General features: G+C 46.1%; 2 protein-coding genes across 3 annotated transcripts in view; one reads left to right on the top strand and one right to left on the bottom strand.

Annotated features, from left to right (window-relative positions):
* The window catches only part of USP3 (ubiquitin specific peptidase 3), a 36,075-nt gene extending 28,967 nt beyond the window's left edge, over positions 1-7,108 (bottom strand). Inside the window, exon 1 of one of the 2 annotated variants that reach the window (XM_035130900.3) lies at positions 6,210-7,108. In XM_035130900.3, coding sequence (XP_034986791.1) covers positions 6,210-6,300 — 91 coding nt within the window. In that variant the 5' untranslated portion in view covers positions 6,301-7,108. The remainder of the gene's footprint in view (positions 1-6,209) is intronic. The other variant, XM_035130901.3, reaches the window with a different exon arrangement.
* Positions 7,109-10,284: 3,176 nt separating this feature from the next.
* Positions 10,285-20,856, top strand: part of CA12 (carbonic anhydrase 12) — a 45,282-nt gene continuing 34,710 nt past the window's right edge. Inside the window, exon 1 of the mRNA XM_088656663.1 lies at positions 10,285-10,374. The gene's annotated coding sequence lies outside the window, so the exon portion shown is untranslated. The remainder of the gene's footprint in view (positions 10,375-20,856) is intronic.

Raw genomic sequence — 20,856 nt, 5'->3', positions numbered from 1 at the left:
CCATGGTTTGGCTTTAACATGATAAACTATGCCTAAACTGTATCAGAGCTTTCCACAGTATCATTGAGCTACTTCTCTGTGTAGCCAAGATGAAATAAGTAAGGTATTAAAATATTCTTACATGACATGTAGAAATTAACACGTGTTTTAAATCTGCTTTTAGTTTAACAGTTGGTTTTAATTATGTTTTGATTTTTTGGGGGGAAAAACCTTTAAATTTGCCTTTCATTGTTTGTTTTAGTTTATGTAAATGACTTGGAGGTTCTATTTATAATCAGTATAGAAATTTTGTTAAACAGATAAAAATAAGGATGATTTATTTCATATGACAGTTGCTGTGACAGAGGAATTATGACCACTTGCACAGACAAGTTCTGTACATCCTCTGGTACGGTATCATTTATAACCAAGACTGGGTACATGTGCAAAGATTTTCACAAGCTGACAGAATAGTTTTCTAAGGCTAAGCACTGCAATAGAACCAAATTTCAATCGCTATGGCAACCTGGCATCTAACATATATTTCCAGCCCTATGATCTATACACTGAGTCGATACAAACAAGGCATACAAAGAACCCCTCTTCAGCAGCTGCCCCAGAATGAATCACTCTTACTCTAGTCTAGATGAGAGTAAGTCTCCCAGGCAACTTCCAGTTATGCCAAAAACCTTCAGCAATGTGGATCAAGCTGGCAACACAATAAATATTCCCATTTTAAAAATGTAATTGAAAAAGCATGATAAATATTCAGTATAATAATTGAAGACATTGTTATTAGTCAAGAGATTAGAGCTGAGTTGGCCTGCTTGAAATGCCTATCTAACCTTGGTCAAATATTCCAAAAATGCCACTATCATTTTATTTCGTTATAGTTACCATATGTTAGAATGACTACTCATGAAAGATGCTTGCTGCTAAGCCCTGCAGCAGTCAGTGTTAGAAACTGAGATATAAAAGCTAGGAGCTAAATAGCACCTTAAACCTAGGTTATGGGCGCAACAACGGAATGTCTAGGCACACTTTTTAAATAACAAGAATACAAAGCTGAAAATGACTAAACTGCAACTAAAATATTATGTTCATTTTTCAAATGGTCTATTCCTTCCCCTGCCCACCACCCTAATATTCTTAAAAGGGTCTCTTCTCCAGTCTTCAGAGAGTAGCAGGAAGTAGGGAGGCGAAAAAGGGTCCTCCTTTCCTTCCACTCTGTAGTTTTAATCTGAAATTTTAGGCGCAGGACTGTGCCCAGAGCTCAGAAACTGCTCACGCTAATGAAATTCCCTGTCACAAAATGCACCTAGAACAATGGGAGTTTCAAACACTGGCAGCAGTCCTAGTCAAATCAAGCAGCGTTACACAGCTTCCCGCATTGACTACCTGCTATAACTGCAAGCCTCTCCAAAAAGGAACACAAGCAAGTCCTAAGTGGGAAAAGTGAGTGCTTAGTGGAGAGTTTCAGACCAGAATGGGTGTGTGTGGAAATTTTCACTCAAACCATGAGGTGGGCCAATAGCACAATCACCCAACTTGCCTCACACTGGGTGCAATGTTCAAAACTCTCATTTTTCTAGACACATTTTACAACAGGGAATTTCATAAATGCAAGCAGTTTCTGAACTCTGGGAGCAGTACTGCACCTAATATTTCAGATTAAAACTGCCACTGCTGAGGCTTTGAGAGGAGAAATTCCTTCCCGCTAGACTTCCAAGAGATTGCTGATAGGTTCCACCTCTCAGCTGGCCTTACAGAAAGGCAGTGTTTCTCTCTCAGCAGCCTTGGATTGGCTGCCTTTTTCCTCCCTCCATCCATCTCATTCCCATCTTGTCTTATCCACTGAAAATGGGAGGGAGCAAAGCTCTCACTGCCTTGTCTGGCTCTTTCCTCAAGAGCAGGCATCCCCAAACTGTGGCCCTCCAGATGTTTTGGCCTACAACTCCCATGATCCCTAGCTAACAGGACCAGTGGTTGGGGAAGATGGGAATTGTAGTCCAAAACATCTGGAGGGCCGAAGTTTGGGGATGCCTGCTCAAGAGAGTTGCGAAACTCTCCCCACACCCATCAGCCTTCATTGAAACTGTTGGAGGAATGGGCTTGTCTACAGAATTAACAGGAGAAATTAAACCTTGGTGGAATTTCACACATGTGGGAGATGGAAGGAGAATCTAGACAGGAGCAGTGGTTTTCTAACTTCCCATCCACAGTGCACTTGAAAACTGCTGAGCATCTTAGTGGACCACTTAATTATTTTCCTCTGTGTTTAGCAACTCTAATGCACTGTACTTTACAATGTTAAGGAATTCAAATTGTAATACAATAAAATGCAATGTATAAGAAACAAAAGAAGCAATTTGGGCACCATTTAGGGGTGAAAAGGATTTTCAATCCTGATCTGGATCTGCCAGTTGTTGTTGTTTAGTCGTGTCCGACTCTTCATGACCCCATGGACCAGAGCACATCAGGCACTCCTGTCTTCCACTGCCTCCCGCAGTTTGGTCAGACTCATGTTCGTAGCTTCCCGTTACTCAGAAGTAAATCCCAACTGAGTTCAATGGGGCTTCCTCTCAAGTAAAATGTGCATGGATCAGGGACCTGAACTTTTTTTCTTTTGAACTCTATGTTTTGTTTAGGTTTTAGCTGTCTTGTTTAATGTACTTTTAATGTATGATGTGCTTTTAATTTGAAATACTGTATACAGTAGTACCTTGGGTTACGAACACGATCCGTTCCGGATCGCGGTTCGTAACCCAAAAAGGTCGCAAACCGAACGCCATTTCTGCGCATGCGCAAAGCGCGTTTTTCATGATTTTCGCGCGCATGCCGCTTCTGCGCATGCGCGGGACACGCACGCCGGAAACACTTCCGGGTTTGCAGAGTTCGTAACCCGAACGGGTCGTAAACCAAGGTACGACTGTACTAGCCAGTTAGTTATGATGGTTTAAGTAGCACATGTTAAATTGTTATCATTGAAGGACACTTAAGTTTTAGGTTTGCGACTGGACATTCAATGTGGGTTTCTCTACCATCAGATGTATAGGCCTTTAATATGTGTTAACTGTAGTGCCAAAAAGATTTATTTTTATACTAAGAAAAATAACTCCCGTCCTGAACTCTGTTCAACAGTACTAGTTACACAGGGTATTCCCAAAGGAGTGTAACAGCCACACACATATGCATACACACACAGAGGAGTCTATTGGAAACCCACATTGCAATACAGTACATCATAAACTCCTGGCCTTTCTAGAGCGTTACAAGCATGATTGATGTTTTATGGACTGGAAGAACCATGGGAGGGCTGAGACTGCAGGGAGGGGGAGGTGGTAAGGAGGGGGGAGCTTTATCAAAGTGTATGGAAAAATTCTGGCATTCTGCAAAACACTCCTGCATTTGTGTAAGTGCACTTATGTTAATTTACATATACAATAGACAAAGATGTATCTGGCCCTGTCTCAGCAAAACAGCAACTTCAACTGTTCTCTTTATTTTGCTTCGACTCAGACCAACACGGCTACCTACCTGTAACTGTTCTCTTTAGGAGTGCAACTGTAACATCTTCCAAACTAATTCAATTTTGCAGCAAATTCCCCCAAATTATAGTCAGGATATTTATACGTCAGACTTACAGGAAGCCATTCGCAAGGGGCAAGTAACACTTCCATGCGGACAACTAGCTTGTCAGGCCTAAGGACAGCTCACAGTACAGTGGTACCTTGGTTTATGAACTTAATCCATTCCGGAAGTAGGTTCTTAAACCAAGGTGTGCTTTCCCATAGCAGCGGGGGGGGGGGGGGGACGGCGACGACTCAATTTACAAATGGACCACACTCAACAGGAAGCAAAACGTGTTATTCCAAGGCAAAGTTCACAATCCAAAACACCTACTACCAGGTTTGCAGCATTCTTAACCCAAGTTGTTCATAAACTAAGCTGTTCTTAAACCAAGGTACCACTGTATACTTTTATAATCTGCAAGATACTGACACTGATACTTTTTATTACCTTCACCTTTGGTAATGTTATCTTCCTGACCTTCCTTGAGGAAGAGGAACTTCATGCCAATGATATTGCCTAACAGATTTGCTTGCCTGAGCTAACAGATCCGCCCCTTATGGCTAAGTTTGTAAACATATTTCTCAAAGTTGTTTTCTTTTTCAGTGCTTTCATTTACACCTTAGTTCTCCTACAATATCACATAGTATAATAAATTCTGCTTTAACACTGCATGTTTTACAGAGTAATATAACTGGTTTATCCAAAGGCAGCAGTAGTACCTACCACACCTTAGCTCCAGGATGGAGTTGCACTGCAAGCTAACAGCCTCTCTCAAACACAAACACCACACTTAAGAGCAGCCATGTAGCTTTCATCCATAGAAGGAAACATCAGAAAACAACACTAGCAAGGTTTCCTCACTTTAGTGACAAGATGCAATCTACAACCCACTGAACTGCAAAACTCCAAATGAGTTTTGCAAATTCAAAAGAGGCTTTTCAAGTACAACTCAGACAGAGAAAAAGAGAAGTTACAAGAGCACAGCTGAAACACTGTAAAATACCCTACTATTGATTTACTTCCTACTGGAACGGTGAAAACAACTCAAAGTGAAACTGAACACAACATACAGTACTCTGTTTCCATGAGCGTACTGAAAATGTAAAGCTAGTGTCTCGGTGTTTATTACCACCATGAAATGAACAAAAGGCCAAACATGGAAAGTCTTACATTTGCACCACAACACATGTCTCAATTATGTAAATATTGACTGAGGTCATGTGTACACACAGAGGAATCATGTTACCCAGCATTTCCTGTTGAAACTTTCCCTCCCCATATGTTTTATTGCACTACACCCACCCTCCAGCATACTCTGGTCCAGTTCACTGACATGGCCTAAATTAAAAAATACAAGAGGCACCTTCCAGCACATTAAACACAAACAGTCTCTTCAGCAACCACCAACCAACCAACCAACCTTTACTGCGGTCGAAGACCAGACAGCAAAGTTAGCAACAGCAACACAGCTTCTTCAGTCTCCTCTTTGGTGGGTTTTGTTTTTCTCGCTACTGCTCTCTCACTGGAACAAAGAAGCTAGAAAGAAATTCCTGCATTCTTTCCCATTTGAAGGCAAGGAACCCCTTGGCCACCTCTTCTCTCCAGGACAATGCCTTGCCTGCCAGCACATGTTCAGGATCACATCTGCCAGACTTCCCTCTCTAAGAAAGTAAGACAAGCTAGGCAGAACTGTAGAGACCAAGCATTCCTGAGCCCACAGAATGCGAAGGAGAAAAATGAGGCCTGCAAAAACCACATGTCCTGAGCTTTGGGAGGTAGGAGTGCTGCAAGGGTCTGAAATCCAAGACTTCCTGCTTCTCTTGCAGGCATCCTTTCCTTGCCCCCCCCCCCCCGCCCTAGCATCAGTGGACCATAGAGAGAGAAAGGCCACAAAGGAAATGAGAAGCAAGCTCAGGATTTGGGGTGGGAAGTTATATAAGGAGGCAGCCTAGCACATGCATAACGAAAAGGAGATGCACGGTTGTTTGCACACAACAGACAGTGGGAGAATATCGAGAGATCAGAGGAAATGATTTAATGGGATCAGGAGTGCAGAAACTGAATGCGGCGTCACACCAGGAGGCGATAAGAAGAGAAACAGGAAATCTTACACAGAACTGGGAAAGTGAGGCAACGGCCACGAGGCAGAGCAAATCTAGCCTGCCAAGGGTTACCACAACTTTAAGGCAGGAAAAAACCCCATTCCCAAGCAAGACCAAGAGGGACGCGTTGCCTCTTCGGGGTGCTGCACCCTCTTTGTTGCTCTGGCGTGCAAGGTGCAGGGAAGGGCGGAGCGAGGGGCAAGTGCTGTAAAGGGAGAGGAGGTAAAGCTAGTAGAGAAAGGGAAGGCCCCTCAACCCCTAAAGCAACAGTGAAGTTGAATAAGGTGGGGAGGAAGAGGACGGACTCAAGAGAGGAGAGAGGGAGGGGGTCGTGGGAAGAGCAAAATCCCAGAGATCTTTTTTTTTTTGCCGGGTGGGGGGAGAGCTCGAGAGACGGGTGTTTAAAGAAAGAAGGGCGAGCTTGAGCCGTGGAAGAGCGGGGGTGTGTGTGTGGAAGGGCCTGGACGTGTCCCTGGAACAAAGCAGCGCGGTTGGGAGGGAAGGGGAGCGAGGAAGATGAAGGTGTCTGTCAGCAGCCCCCCCCCCCCAACTCACCGCTGCAGCACCACGAGGAGGGCGATCCCTGAGGGAACTTGGCCGAGTCGGGCGCGAGGCAGACGCTGGCGCCGAGGTGAGGGCACTCCATGGCGGCGGCGGCGGCGGCGACGAAGAAGGGCCGGGGCGCGACGTGAGGCAGGCGAGACGAAGCTCAGGCCGGACTGAGGGAGGGAGGGAGGGAAGGAAGCGCGCGACGACGGGGGCAACAGGCCGGAGCCCGTCAGAGGAGCACTCGCTCCGCCTTCTCTCTCTCTCTCTCCCTCCCTCTCCCTCGCGGGGGAGTGCCGCTACTGCGCCTGCGCCGCCCGGCACGTCAACGCCCGGGAGCCCTCGAGCCGCCCGGCCACCATTGTGGTCTTCCTCGCAAGCGGCGGCGGCGGCCCTTTCCTTCTGCCGCTTCTCACGGCGAAGTCCCAGTCTCGGAGGACCACTAGAACGCCCCAACTTTGAGAACGCCCGCCGCCACCTCACAGAGCTTTCCAGAACCGTAGTTACGGCGGGAGCGCTATGCGAAAGGAGCCCTCAGCCAAAAAAGACAAGAGTTGGGGGCGGGCGGGTAGAGCAGCTCCCCACTCTGCTTGTTGATGTTGTTTATGTGGCGCGAATGGAAACCGGAAATGAGCGGCTCTTGCCTTTGTCTCTCGGGGAGTTTGACCGCGCTCAGGCCCCGCCCCTTCCTTCCCCACCACTTGCTTCACTCAAGAATCCAGTCTCCGGGTTTTTGTTCCCAGCGCCTATTTCAGCTTCTTCTTCTTCTTTGTTTCTTCTTTGGCGATCTCTCGTAGTCGAGTAAGATTGTCTTCCCTAAACACGATTTTAACAATGGGTCCGTAAGTGACTGTGGAGGCCAATTCTGGATCCAAACGTCCAGCTCCTACTGTTCCCTCTTTCGCCGCTAGGGGGACGGAGCAGAAAACGCGCGTTGTCTTTGCTGCCAACCCTGCCGCTTTGCGCTAATCGAGATTAAGGCATCACAATCAGACCTCTCCCTTTTAAAATTATTACTAATTTCCACAATTGCTGCTAGTGGTCGCCTTATAATGATAGCTGAAAATGATTATCAACACATTTCCCACATGCAAACACATGCACAACAAAGCAACTTTTTTTAAAAATCACAATTTAAAATTAATTAAAGTTTCCAAAAGTAGAAAACAGCAGCAGAATAACTTAGCAGCTAAAACAAATCAATGAAAGGGGTTGAGCAGAAGGCACAAAAACAATTTTGTTGTTGATGATCTCCCCAGTGAGGTTGCCTGGTACCCACTTCCCCTTTACAACACACATTATTTGAACCTTGACAAATAAGACACTGATTTTATTTATTACTGCATTTGTATCCCGCCCTGTCTCTAAAGAAGTCAACCTAGTATACACACTTCTCCCTCTCAACAACACTGTGAGATAGGTTAAGCTGAGAGTGAGTGACTGGCCCAATTTGTGCTCTGGCCTCCCAGGTCCTAGTCCAGCACTCTAACCACTATGCCACACTGATTGTGCATAGTGGGGGTCAAGTACCATCTAAAAATTATAAAAGTTTTCTTTTGAAGTGATTCTGCACAAACTGCAGCTTACAGATCAAGCCCAAGGGAAGCCCCACATAGAGCTCATTGCATTCGTCAAGTCTTGAAGTAATCAATTGCAAGGGAAACCTATGTCAGGAAAATTTTGTATTTAGAGGAGATAGGTCAATTGGTTTATACAATTCTTCCTCATTGCCTAGGGAGAAATGGGACTCATCAACCTGGGAAAGTTGCCAATCTAGGAGAAGGGAAATCTGATCTGAAACCTCTGCTGCCTTTTGGGATATTTTCAGGAGAGGAAAGAAGGCTAGGGAGTAAACACTACATCAGGGATCAGCAACCTTTTTCAGCAGTGGGCTGGTCCACCGTCCCTCAGACCATGTGGGGGGGGCCAGACTATATTTGGGGGGGGGGTGAACGAATTCCTATGCCCCATAAATAACGCAGAGATACATTTTAAATAAAAGCACACATTCTACTCGTGTAAAAACATGGTGATTCTTGAACCGTCCGCAGGCCGGATTTAGAAGGTGATTGGGCCAGATCCGGGCCCCGAGCCTTAGGTTGCCTCCCCCTGCACTACATGTTGGATGGCCTCTTGTCATAGCTGTCAAGTCTCCCATTTTTCGCGGGAAACCCCCAGATTTAAATCCATTTCCCGCTGGTCTCCCGAATTGAAAAATACCCTGTAAATCCCCTGGATTTGCAGCTCCTTCCGGCGCTGGCGGCCATGTCCCGGCTCCCGGCTGGCTGCTCACTCACTTGGCTTCGGAAATCCCCTCTGCGCATGCCCAGGCATGCGCAGAAGCGATTTCTGGTGCCCAGACATGCGGACACGGGCAGCCCGGCACCGGAAGTCGCTTCTGCGCATGTCTGGACGTGCGCAGAATCGATTTCCGGTGCCGCTCTGCCCATGTCCAGACATGCGTAGAAGCGACTTCCGGTGCTGCGCCGCCGCTGATCCCTTATCTTCCCTTATTTTCCTATCCGGAAGTTGACGCCTATGCCTCTTATATGCCTCCTTCCAGCAACTATTGCAACCAGGCTGCTGCCAAATGTATTGTTCTGCTTTCCTTTGGACCACATCAGTGAGACTGATGTCCGGACAGCCCAGGACCTTCATACACACTGCCCAGGCTTGAGCCCCAGGGAGGTCACTTCAATGTTGCTAACACAGTGGTTTGACTTTACCCCTGGAGGCACGCTTCATTGTCTCTTGAGAGAAATGAATGCCAACAACCTCATTGCTTATTGGTACAATCTCTTTGGGACTGTCAACGGTTTTTGGTTTGCTTTATTATTTTGATGTATTGTTTGTGCTCTAATAATACCGGTAAGTAGCAGCAGGGTTTGGGAAGATCCACGTGGCCTGGCTAGATGCTGAGTGCCTGCCAGTAGTAATGCAATTGCAGAGTTAAGTATGCTGGCCCCTGTATTTTGGACTAGCTTAACACGTGGGAGGAATTTAGATATTAGGCCAGCCAGCTAAGGGTTCAAATTACAGTCATACCTCAGGTTGCGTCCGCTTCAGGTTGCGTCTTTTCAGCTTGCAAATGCGGCAAACCCAGAAGTGTTTACTTCCAGGTTTTGCTACGCGCGGACATGCAAAAGCGCTCCGTCGCACTTTGCGTGTGCACAGAAGTGCTGCTCTGGTTGCAGAGGAACGGATCATGTCCACAACCAGAGGTACCACTGTATATAAATCTCTCAGGTAGGGTCAGACTTTGGAGCTTCAATGTAGACGCTGACCAGGAGGGTGTCATCTTCCTTTCTTCTTCATTCTTAATAAACTACATAAAGTTTGGCTTTGGGATCATGCATATATTGTTGCAGACTTGCAGGATTAGTGTAAAATCTCCCATGAACATAAGTCACTTGGTTCATGCTACATAAGGGGATGCCAGAGAAATGCAGGTTGCTCAGATCCAGAGCGCTGGTTGTTTATAAGCGGAGAGCAATGTTGATGAAGTTTGTTTTGCCCTGGAGAAAGTTAAGTATACTAGATGCTATCTCAGGTTCCCTGGTTAAATATTTGCTTAGAGTCCTAAAATCCATCTTTGTCCGAGGGCGCTGTAGGGGTCCAGCATTACTGGACAGTCTTTTTAGTGTAACTGGCCTACTGTGCAAGGCACTTTGTGTAAAAAAAAAAGAGGGGGCTTAAGAGGCCTTCCATTACAGGGATTTCCCTCCCACCCAGTTATGCTGACCTACCTGGAGAAGCTGTGACCTTTTGCATGCAAAGCAAGTGTTTTCTTTGCTACAATCCCCCCTACCTTGGGTAGCTTTTTGTGGGAAAGTGATGTATATTTAGAACCAATACAATCACAGGAGAGGAAGTGACCTTTTGAAATAACACCAAGGAGAGGACCTTCAGTTCCAGCAGCTTAATTTCGAAGCCTTTCAAGCATGGTAGCTGTGGGCATTGGTCTCCCCCCAAAAATTACATTTTCTCCCATAGTATTTCCATTGCTGAGCACCAGAGGGCGCGAGGCACATGCTCCAGAACTCATACTTTTTTTTTTTAGACAGTGGAGTGCCTTCACTTAACAACACCCGAATTCATGTGCTGTTATTTCTGCATCTTTCAGTGGTATTTCACGAAAAACGAGATGGTCTAGAAAGTCATTGAAAGCTGTTTGGTAAGTTGAAATTTCTGGCTTTGGAATACACTTTCAGATATTCTGTTCTGATAATCAGCTTTTACACAGTATTCTAAGTAGCTGGGAAGGTAAATGAAAAAGATATCATATTAATAAAGGAAGAGAGAAGACAGCCTGGGACTAAACAACTGAGGAAATCAAATCTAAGCATAAGTCAAAAGAGCCAGGTTTCACAGTTAGGGAACCAGAACACTGGTATAGCCAGGAGGCAGCTGTCCTCCCCCCCCCCCAAAAAAAACAAATAAATAAAAATACTTAACTAAAGGTAGAAATAATCGGAACGTTTGAAATTGAAATGCTCACTGAGGTCACTTGGGTGATGATATGGCACATCTTAGTGACGCTTCTGGCAACCCAACTGAGCGATAGGCATGGCTTCTGTGAACTCACAAATTGCATCATCTTCTGGAAACTTCTCATGGTTTCCAGCATTTTCTCCTGAGAGTGCGCACTTGCAGGGACTGCCTAGAAACTGTTGTTGATACATTTCATTCCGAATCCGATGATGACAAGTGGGTGTCCTGCCAACATAAATCCAGGAGCCAGAGGTCTTACCTTTCCAGCAACCAGGTGGCTCAAAGGAGGGACCGCCTATCCCCAACCCTAGTGGCAGGGAACCTTTCCTCCTGAGAAGAACCCTTACTCATGAGCAGTCCTTTATTCAGGAGCAACATAGCAATTAGGCTTTCAGGCATGGATTTTGTCATTGACTTGCAGCTTGAGCTTGGACCTTTCTCCATCTGCATTCTTTTGGGCTGGGAGGGGGGCGCGTGTGGCTCAGCCTCCATCTAAATGCGCTGGGAATCTGCTGGCAATTATATTGAATCATCTGGAGGTGGCCCTAAGGAGCCCCCCCCCAATTCATAGGGTCTTCAAGGCTAGCAACAGGGGGCCCTGCCTGCTCTCACAGGTCTTGGGCCAAGAGGCATCATCCAAGCAGTCAGTTTCTGAGCATGGCATTTTTAAGAGCACCCAAAATATTTTTTTTAAAAAAAATGGTTTTTTTTACAAGAACAAATTCAAAATAATAAAAAGAAAAAACTTTTACCATATATGAGATTCTCTGAATTCCATGACTTTCCCCCATCCCCTGCATGGGTCCTTAAGATATTTTTTTCTAAAACTGCATATCATTACATTCTCCACAGTTTTTATCGCTCTAAATTATCCATATTTTTCGTTTCTTTACAAGTTGTTTTAAAGTCCAGCTAACTTTTTTTTGTTTACAATGTTCTCCTAAATAAGTTATGAATTTTTCCCATTCTTTTTTAAAGTCATTATCTTCTTGATTACTGAGTCTCCCAGTCAGTTTTGCCATTTCAGCATATTCCAGCAATTTAGCTTGCCATTCTTCCTTGGTCGGAACTGTCGGTTCTTTCCATCTTTGGGCTAGTAGCATCATTGCAGCTGTTGTCACATATTTAGTCTTTTCTGCTCTTTTGGGATATCGGAACCTATAATTCCTAATAGAAATGCTTCTGGTTTCTAAACAAATGTTATTTTAAACATTTTCTTTTCAATTCATTGTATATCGATTCCCAAAAAGACTTTGTTATCTTACATGACCACCACATATGATAAAAGGTACCCTCCCTTTCTTTGCACTTCCAACAAATATTGGTGCTTGTTCTATACATTTTTTGATACCTTAGTAGGAGTCAGATACCACCGGTACATCATTTCCATATAATTTTCTTTCAGCATACAACATGCTGTAAAGAGCACCCAAAATATTCAAGACAGAAGAATGTTGCATTCCCTTTAAAAACCACACACCAGCCATTTAGTTGGCTGAGTTCACCTATATACAAACTCGGTCACTTTCCCTCTCTCCTAAACAAAACTGTTGCCAAAATACTCTTACAGACAGTGCTATTTTTGTAGCCATGTGTCTACAGGGGCTGCCAGCATGGACCGTGTTGGTTCAATTTTTTGTTTAGCCAACTCATCAGTCAGCTCTTTCCTGTATTGTGTTTGAAACATTTGACACTGCCAGTTACAACCCCATCCTCAAATCCTCAGTCAGGTCCTGGCTGAGGCACCCAGGGGTTTGGAAAGGCCTCACTGGTCCAACCCAGCCATACCACCATTAACAGCACAGCCTTCCCCACCAAGTCCCCAGTGTTTCCAGTAATGGTGCCTCTTTTGAACATGAGCCAGCTCAGCTTGCATTCATCCTACCATGTCTGGGTTTTGTTGGGGGGAGGGTTGGCACCATTCTGAGGACCCCTTGAATCTGCAGTCCTTTCTCACATATTTGTGGGAACATGATCTAGGGCTGCTTAAGCCCACCTAATGTGGGAGTAGGGTGGGAGAATGCCTGTATGCCTGTGTCTGCATTGCTGCTCCTCTCTCTGGATCCAGGGGTGGCTGATCAAGTTGGCAGCACTTTCCAGATGGAAACACAGAATCATACAGAGTTGGAAGGGACGCTTAGTCCAAGCCCCTTCCTCAGTGAAGGGTCTGCAATGCAGAAAGGCAACTACAGTATCTCTGGTCTAGCTTCCCTTTAATTACCTCAAGTGAAGTAATTACCTCCACCTCCCAAGGCAGTCAGGCAACTTAGTGTTGGACAACTCTTGCCATTAGGACCTTTCTCCTAAAGCTCAGCCATGCAGAGACTTGTGAGATTGGGGGGGGGGGGAGAGAAAAATGAAGAGAGGCTGCAAAGAGAAGAGAGTGTTAGTTGTCACTAGCATGATGGGCTGCAGAAAGATCTGTGGGGTGAGGAAAGGGAGCTAGCTGGAGATCAGAATAAAAAAAACACAAATGGAGGTGCTTCCCTGTGGTTAACCTTGCAATGCTGAGTCTTCAGCTTTGCTGTAGTCATCAATAAACACTTGCTGGGCCACAATACAACTCCTTTGCCAGCAGACCAGGGGCTATTCCATGACAGCACAACAGATAAGAAACCATATTGTGCATTGGAGATCCATATGACAACAGCCCAATTGATTATGGGAGCAGCTGGATCATTATGGGAGCATTACATGAATCAAATGCTACTGAGACATTCCTCCCATGGAGTTGAAACCACTCAGTTCTCCAACATATGTTCTAAACAAGAACCTGTCTTAGCTCAATTTCCACAGAACAGCTGTACCAAAACCAATACAGTATATCCTAAACCTGCACCTCTCCTCCAGCACTTCATGGATGCAAATAGGGATGCCCTTATATACACCCCATTGCCGTGTCAAGATTTGCAGCCGGGCTCTTCCCTTCTACTCCACTGTCTGCTGCATGCTGTGTGTTCCTCCTTTACTGATTTCAAAGGGAAGTGATTGCTTGTTTTCTGCATTAAAGAAAAAGTGAAATGTCTAATTGGTTGCTGAATCTTCAATGCTGGCAACAGGATGGCAACCCCCACAGTACCTGAGGGAGAATGGCACACACAGCTCTGTCTCCCAACACCTCATTGCTGCTCCTTGCACTCCAGCAGCCATCTTACTCTGTATAATGTTAGAGCTGGCTCTTATAAAATGCTGTCACACTTCCTTACGTTATACTTGTGCAGCTGTACTGAGTGAAATAAGCAAGTGCCCATTCACCTTACACTGACGTGCTAAACACCAGGGTTCAACCCAGGGCATGGAACTGAACCCTAAATAATTCCAATGCTAGCCCCTGATGATGATGTTGCATTGTGAAATGTAAAAATATGGAGAAACAGGGATGGTGATATACCAGGATCAGAGGCAGCTAGAGACTTTTAAAGAACAGTAAAAGTGGGCTCAGTAAAACAATATCAGATAAACAGAATGGCCACAATCCAATACTTTTGAGTACATATAAGCTTATTCAAATGAATAGGTTTGAAGATTTAAGGACACTCAAACCCATTCATTTGAATAAGCTGGACTGTGGTCAGTTAGAGCAATTTATTTTACTTGCAGTGACTATGAAGAATGTGTCTTTCCTGTTCACAGAGCTCTATGTTTCTTGAACGAATGTCCATTTGTGCTCATGAGCAAGCCAGCCATATTAGGAGTCTTCCTGGCCACCTCCCATGCCTCAGCACAGTCAGGTGCCAAAATCCCTTCCTTTGAGAGTTCCAGCCGACCCACACAGCAAGCCTTTCATCGAAGCCCATTTTTAACCAAGCAACACTTCAGTAATGACAGTTGCCAGAAGCCCCAAACTTTAAATGAATAACTTGGTCTACCTTTCAGCATCCACCCATATTTTGCTCCCTGCTATAAAAAGGCAAAGGTGCCTTGGTTGTGGGGTTAGGTTTCCCTTGCTGTTTGTTTTTGAAAAGCCGTGGAAATGTCAAATGAAAGCCACATTAAGTTCTGGGTCACCATTTGTAAAGCGCCTGGTCATTCATGCAGCCCCTTTGCTCAGAATCAAAAGCTTTTTGCTTTGGCCATTTCAGTCCAAAGGCTTGGTAAGCAGGAAGACATACTGAATATAGATTTTAGCACCCAGAAGTTCACCTCACTGCCTTGACCTTATTGTTATTAAAAATAAAATTTAAAAAGTAGTAACAGATTCACCAGTTGTTGCAGGAACCCCGAGCAAGGGGATGTTGTGGTCCCACCAAGTCTCAATGTTGTAGCCACATGCTCAGTTTTGTTGTGGGAGAAACATACTGAATGGCACTGAGTGGACGCACCACTGTCCACCTTCTAAATCTATTCACCTCCCAGTCTCTAGAAGTCATATCTCCCTCCACCAAGTCTAAGGAAAGGCTGATGACCAGGAGAGAAGCTGGACACCCAACTTCCCAAATGTGTTACGTTCACTCCCCAAAACTACCTGCCTTTCCTGTGCTTGGCTGTGTCCAGTAACCTGCTGCTCAAAGCCACCTGGCCTGAATTATTAGCACCAGACTGCCATGCAACAGAATTGGGAGAGGGTTCTATTGTGGTCCTCCTGTCTGAAATGGGGCCCTACATGGCTCACATAGTCATTTGTGCAAGTCTTAGCACTGAGTATAGAAACATACTGTATTATACTAGAACTCTCTTAAATCCACAATCCACTCCATTTATCCCATCCTTTCGGACAGGGACAGACCTTTTGGTCCCAAACTAGAAACCATGTTGACCACACACCCCACCTCTGGAGAATTCGCACACACCCAAGACCCAACATTTGGCAAAATCATTACAGCACTTCCTAGCGACCCTAACTTGATACACAGAAACCCTGTGATTGGAGAGGGGTGCTAACTTTCCACTCTGCACACAGATGAGCTGCCTGGGTGTACATACCGTAGATGCACTATGTCCTAGTTGGCGAATCACCAGCTGAATCCTCAAAGAGCCTTTGAGAGAAAGGAACCATTTCAGGTCTAAGAAAGAAGACCCTCAGTCTATGTTTAAGCCAATTGGGAAGAGTTGGCACTACAGAATACCGGTAATGCAACCTCTCTCTTGGTTCTTCCTAAAACACAGAGCCAAAATGTACAAACCCAGTTTTCTTCCCACCTAATTCACTACAGTCCAGGCCAACCTGCCAACACTACCGGTACCTGCATTCAAGTGGCTGATTAGAAATGAGCCTGGCCCCGGCACGATGTTAACAGGAAGGTCAACCAAATCCAAACTCCTCCTCACCCACCACCTGCCTTTTGTCTTATCCCAAGAACAAAAAACTCAGCAGACACCAACAATAAGGAGTCCTGCATGCAGACACAGAGGGTTTTTCTGCACTGAGCAGCCCCTCCCTCCCTCCCTCCCTGCTAAAACAGGACTCTAGCTCTTGTGATTGAACAGGAACTTCCCAATGTGGTGGGTTTTCAAGGCTAAAATGTCCTCAACAAGAGCAGCAATCAACCTAGAGATGTAGCCTATGGTCGCCTAGCGAAAAAACAGACCTTGGGGGCTCATCAACACTACCCTTGTGATTTCTCAGCAGGGGTCTGAGAGGCCTTTGTTTTGTCTTACCACTTTCCCTGGGAGAACCCATAGTTTACAACGGAATCAGAACAAAACATTAATCTGCAGAAAACCTGATTGACATTTGTTCTGAGTCAGCAGGTTTTCCCAGCGAAAGTGGTGGGACAAGTCTACTTACCTTAAACGGGGAGGGCCGCAGGCTTCCTGCAGATTGGCCTATGGCAGACAGGGGTGGGTCCAGGGATTCCCCAGGGGGCAAGCTCAACCAGCCAATGGGACTTGCTTGGATCCGTCCACTGGGGAACAAATTGAGGCGAGCTCAGCATTCCTCCTCAGTTTTTCTGTTGGATCTCCCACCGCCCCTCCCCTTTTTCATATGCTTTTCTTTCATGCTAAGACCTTGCTATAGACATTGTTGGGTGCTGTATTTGGAGCAGAAATTTTTCTTTTGGCAAATTGGCACTGGCCATTTGCTTTTCACCTACCCCATAGCAACCATCACAACTCTTTGTGAGGTTAGGAACTGGGTAAGCCTTCGTTTTGGCTGGAGCCTGGAGAGGAGGTTGTAGCCTCTGCCTGCCCCTCCTTGGTTAAGGGTATCCTGTTAAAGGGATCCGCGAGGAGTTGCTTCTGTTCGATGCCCAGATGAGGGTTAGGGCCATAGAACTCTAGCAGGGACCCCTTAGGGAGAGCCCCTATTTGATGTAAGTCTTAGGGGCCGCCATGTTGTGGTTTACCCTTAGATACACTCCCTGCAGACAGACTAGAGTTGATTAAATGACTTCACCCAATGCCTATGCCAAACTGTTCACATCTGTCTCTAATAAAGTTGTGACCTATTTGAACCCAAAACCTATATTCTGCTGTCTTGTATGGTTCTTCCATCATACAGGGTCTTGGCACGCAAAAAGAAAAACTTTGGGGACTCATCCCTAGAAATCTTGGGACAAACAAGTGTGGATGAGCCCTCTTCCTCTCAGCATCCCCTGTGACATTGGTAAGAGATAACATGTCACAACAACAGCAAAAAAAAGAGCTGAAGCAATAGAAGCAGCTTTGTTATTACAGAGGAGGCTATTTATGGAGGGGCCCAGCTTCAGGGCGAGGGATAGCCAGGCACAGTGTGCGAGAAATCCAAGCAGGATCTCTCCTTTCTCTCTTACCTCACTTGCTCCCTTTTTAACCAGACGGCCAGCCTTTCCAGCACACGCAGACAGAGCAAATATAGTGATTTCACCAGCGCATCCCTATGATTTGTGTTCCATATAAAGCCCACCTTGAGCATCAGATATTCAGCTGCAAGCAACTGCCATGTCTAGGAGTGCCTGCATGACAGTGGATCTCAGGGTGGATGGAGGGGGCAGGGTGGCTGGTTGCAGTTGTCATAAGCAATGACAGCTCAAAGTACTGGTGCTGAAAGTCTCCAAGTGCGGGGAATAGAATACCTGAAAGAACACCACCTGCCTCTGTGCTGAGGTTATCATCGGAGGGGCAACTTGGGTGAGGGCCCTCTTGTTGGTAGCCCCATTTATGGAATGCTTTTCCCAAGCAGATCTGCCTGGTGCTTGCTTTGCTTTCCAGTGCCAGGCTTCCCCACTGTCCACCCCACTCGGGCTTTTTAACTGAGATTACTTTATTGCTTCCAGTTTTGTGCTTTTTATTTTATGATCCAACCTGCTGAATGGCAACTTCCATCATCCCTGGCAATGCTGGCTGGGGCTGCTGGTAAGTGGAGTCCAGTAATACAAGGCCACAGGTGTTGACCAACTTCCTACCACGGGCAGGATTGCTTATCTTCTTACTTGTTAGGCAGAAGGCTGGCCACAGCGAGAACCTTATCCAGGTCAGGGCTATCTCATGTAGCAGGTGGCGAAGGGCATCATTGGCCTCCCTGCTCCTTGGATTCCTTTGAGGTTGTACATACAGTATGTAGATTTATATACCACCCTTCACCACAAGATTTCAGGGCAGTTCACAATATTTTAGATGCTTAATTCTGCCCAGCTCTCTTGTCTGCTATAAAAGTTACTCAGTGTTTCATTATCCATTCATAGGCACATAGCCACAACATTCCCTGGGAAGGGGCAGCGGGGCACCCACAATTTTTTGCGCCGGGGCCACACATGCCACGGGTGTGTGTGTGTGCACCCAACATCAGCACCCATAGTGGCGGAGCATGCGCCCCGCGACGCTCCTCCTCTCCGCTTTCTGGGCCAGACCTGACCCAGGAGCATACCTGCCAAGTTGCTGTAGGAGAAATAAGGGACCGGGCCGGAAGTAGCAGACCGGAAGTAGCGCTGCCGCCATTTTGGAACTGGGCGGAGCATGCTCAGAAGTGACTTTTGATGCTGCTTTGCCCAGTTCCAAAATGGCCGCCGCGCCAGAAGTCGCACTGCAGCCATTTTGGAACTGGGCAGAGCAGCATCAAAAGTCGCTTCTGAGCATGCTCCACCCAGTTCCAAAATGGCCGCCACACCAGAATAAACCAGGAAAAAACAAAAAAATCCGTTTTTTCAGCTAGGAACAGCTGGAAAAACGGGAATTTCCCGGGGAATACGGGAGACTTGGCAGTTATGCCCAGGAGCGGAGCCACGGCTGCGCAAAAGGGAGAGCATGAGAGAGGCGGCGGTGGCGCTGCAACACAGCACCTGCGACTCTGCTCCTCTCCGCTCGAGGAGAGCTGAGGCCGGGCGTGAAGCATCCTTCCACCCCCTATCCTATCCTCTCCTCCACTCCACCCCGGGCCGAACCTGACCCGAGAGCAGAGCTGTGGCTGTGCGTTGGGGCCAGGCTCAAATGAGGGAGACTTTCCTCTCCCAAATGCACCTGGGCCATGCCAGGCAGGAACCATGCACACGGCCTTGGGCACCCACAGTCCCCGGACTAAGCTGTGTGGCCTTTGTCCAGGGCCGGATTTAGGTTTGATGAGGCCCGAAGCTACTGAAGGTAATGGGGCCCTTTATATGTCCAGCTGTCCTTTGTCAACAATAAATTGTTGCTGTTTTTTGTGTTGAATATATGCTATATGGTAATATATGCTATATGGTAATTTATGGACATAATGGGTATCGCATTCATCCAGTTCTTTACCAGCTGGTGGAGTACAGGGTCAGGTTTAAGGTGCTGCTTTTGACCTTTAAAGCCCTATGCGGCCTAGGACCCTTGTACCTACGGGACTGACTCTCCTGGTATGCCCCAAGGAGGACCTTACGGTCCATAAATAATAACACTTCAGAGGTCCCGGGCCTCAAGGAGATTAGATTGGCCTCAGCCAGGGCCAAGGCCTTTTCAGCACTGGCTCCGACCTGGTGGAACACTGTCGCGGGAGACCAGGGCCCTGCGGGATTTGACATCTTTCCGCAGGGCCTGCAAGACAGAGCTGTTCCGCCAGGCCTTTGGTCTGGACTCAGTCTGACCCCCGTCCCTCTTTCTTCTTTTTGGATGGAATCCCTTATATGGGATCCTGCATATACATTTTCCCTTGGCCCTTTTGCTGGCCCATGGATAGCTGGCACTGGTGAATATTTGATGTTTCCTCCCCTTATGGTCTTGATGTATGGGCCTCCAGTAAAATGAGGCTGCATTTTAAGGTGCATTTTAAGCTGTATTTTAATCAACTGGGGTTTTTGTTTTGTTTTTTTAAAACTGAATTTTGTATTTGGTGTTAGCTGCCTCCCTTGGCCAAGGAGGGCGGGTATAAATAAATAAATATATTATTATTATTATTATTATTATTATTATTATTACCATTTGCAGATGTTGCCATGCAACCAGTCCATGCAGAATGTAGGCACCCTATATATGGAAATAAGCAAACCAGTGATATTTTAGGGAGCAGTCAGAGCCCATTACTTACATCATAGACCCATTACTTACATCATTACTTACACAACACACAAACACTTTTGCTGTATGTAGGTTTTATTTTATTTGTTTCTTATCTTATATTTTGGAAATGTACATCCAGGTTTTTTTCACTTTAAATTTTTTGGGGGCCCCCAAGAGTGTGGGGCCCAAAGCTATAGCTTGTTTAGCTTATACGTAAATCCGGCACTGCCTATGCCCATGGATTGTTTTGTTTTCAGCCAATGCAAGGAGACAAGGGACAGTGCAGACTTTACAATAAACAGCCATGCAACCAAAGGGTCGTCAAGTGGGAGTCTGACCAATCTGAGCAATGGGGAACAAGCCACATGAAGGTCCCCTCAGCAAGCCCAGCTGCCTCTGGGAGCTTCAGGAGAGCAGGGTGTGATATATGGCTCTTGAGATGGCCTGCTAGGAGTGGCAGCTTTCTGCTGATAGCGTCTAGGACAAGTATCTTTGTGTCCAGAAGAAATGTTGTAAAATGATATATAGGGAAGCCTTACATACCAGAGTTGTGGAGAGAAAAGGGCTTTCATTGCAATGTGGGAGCTTGTGACCCTTGCAATATTCTGAATATACAAACAAACCTTTGTCCCAATAAGTTGACAGAGAAACCAGTTCAGTAAACATCCCCTCTCTAAAGACATGGTGCAGGGAGCTGATTGTTGTGGGAATCTGGATGTGTTCCTCAGATGGAAGCCTGAATACATGGATTGGATCTTCATATTGTTTTCCCCACAGACAGCTTTGG

Source organism: Zootoca vivipara, chromosome 13, assembly GCF_965207765.1.
Source record: "Zootoca vivipara chromosome 13, rZooViv2.hap1.1, whole genome shotgun sequence".
Taxonomy (NCBI): domain Eukaryota; kingdom Metazoa; phylum Chordata; class Lepidosauria; order Squamata; family Lacertidae; genus Zootoca; species Zootoca vivipara.
Note: the sequence above shows the minus strand (reverse complement) of the source record. Positions and strands in the feature narration are given on the sequence as shown.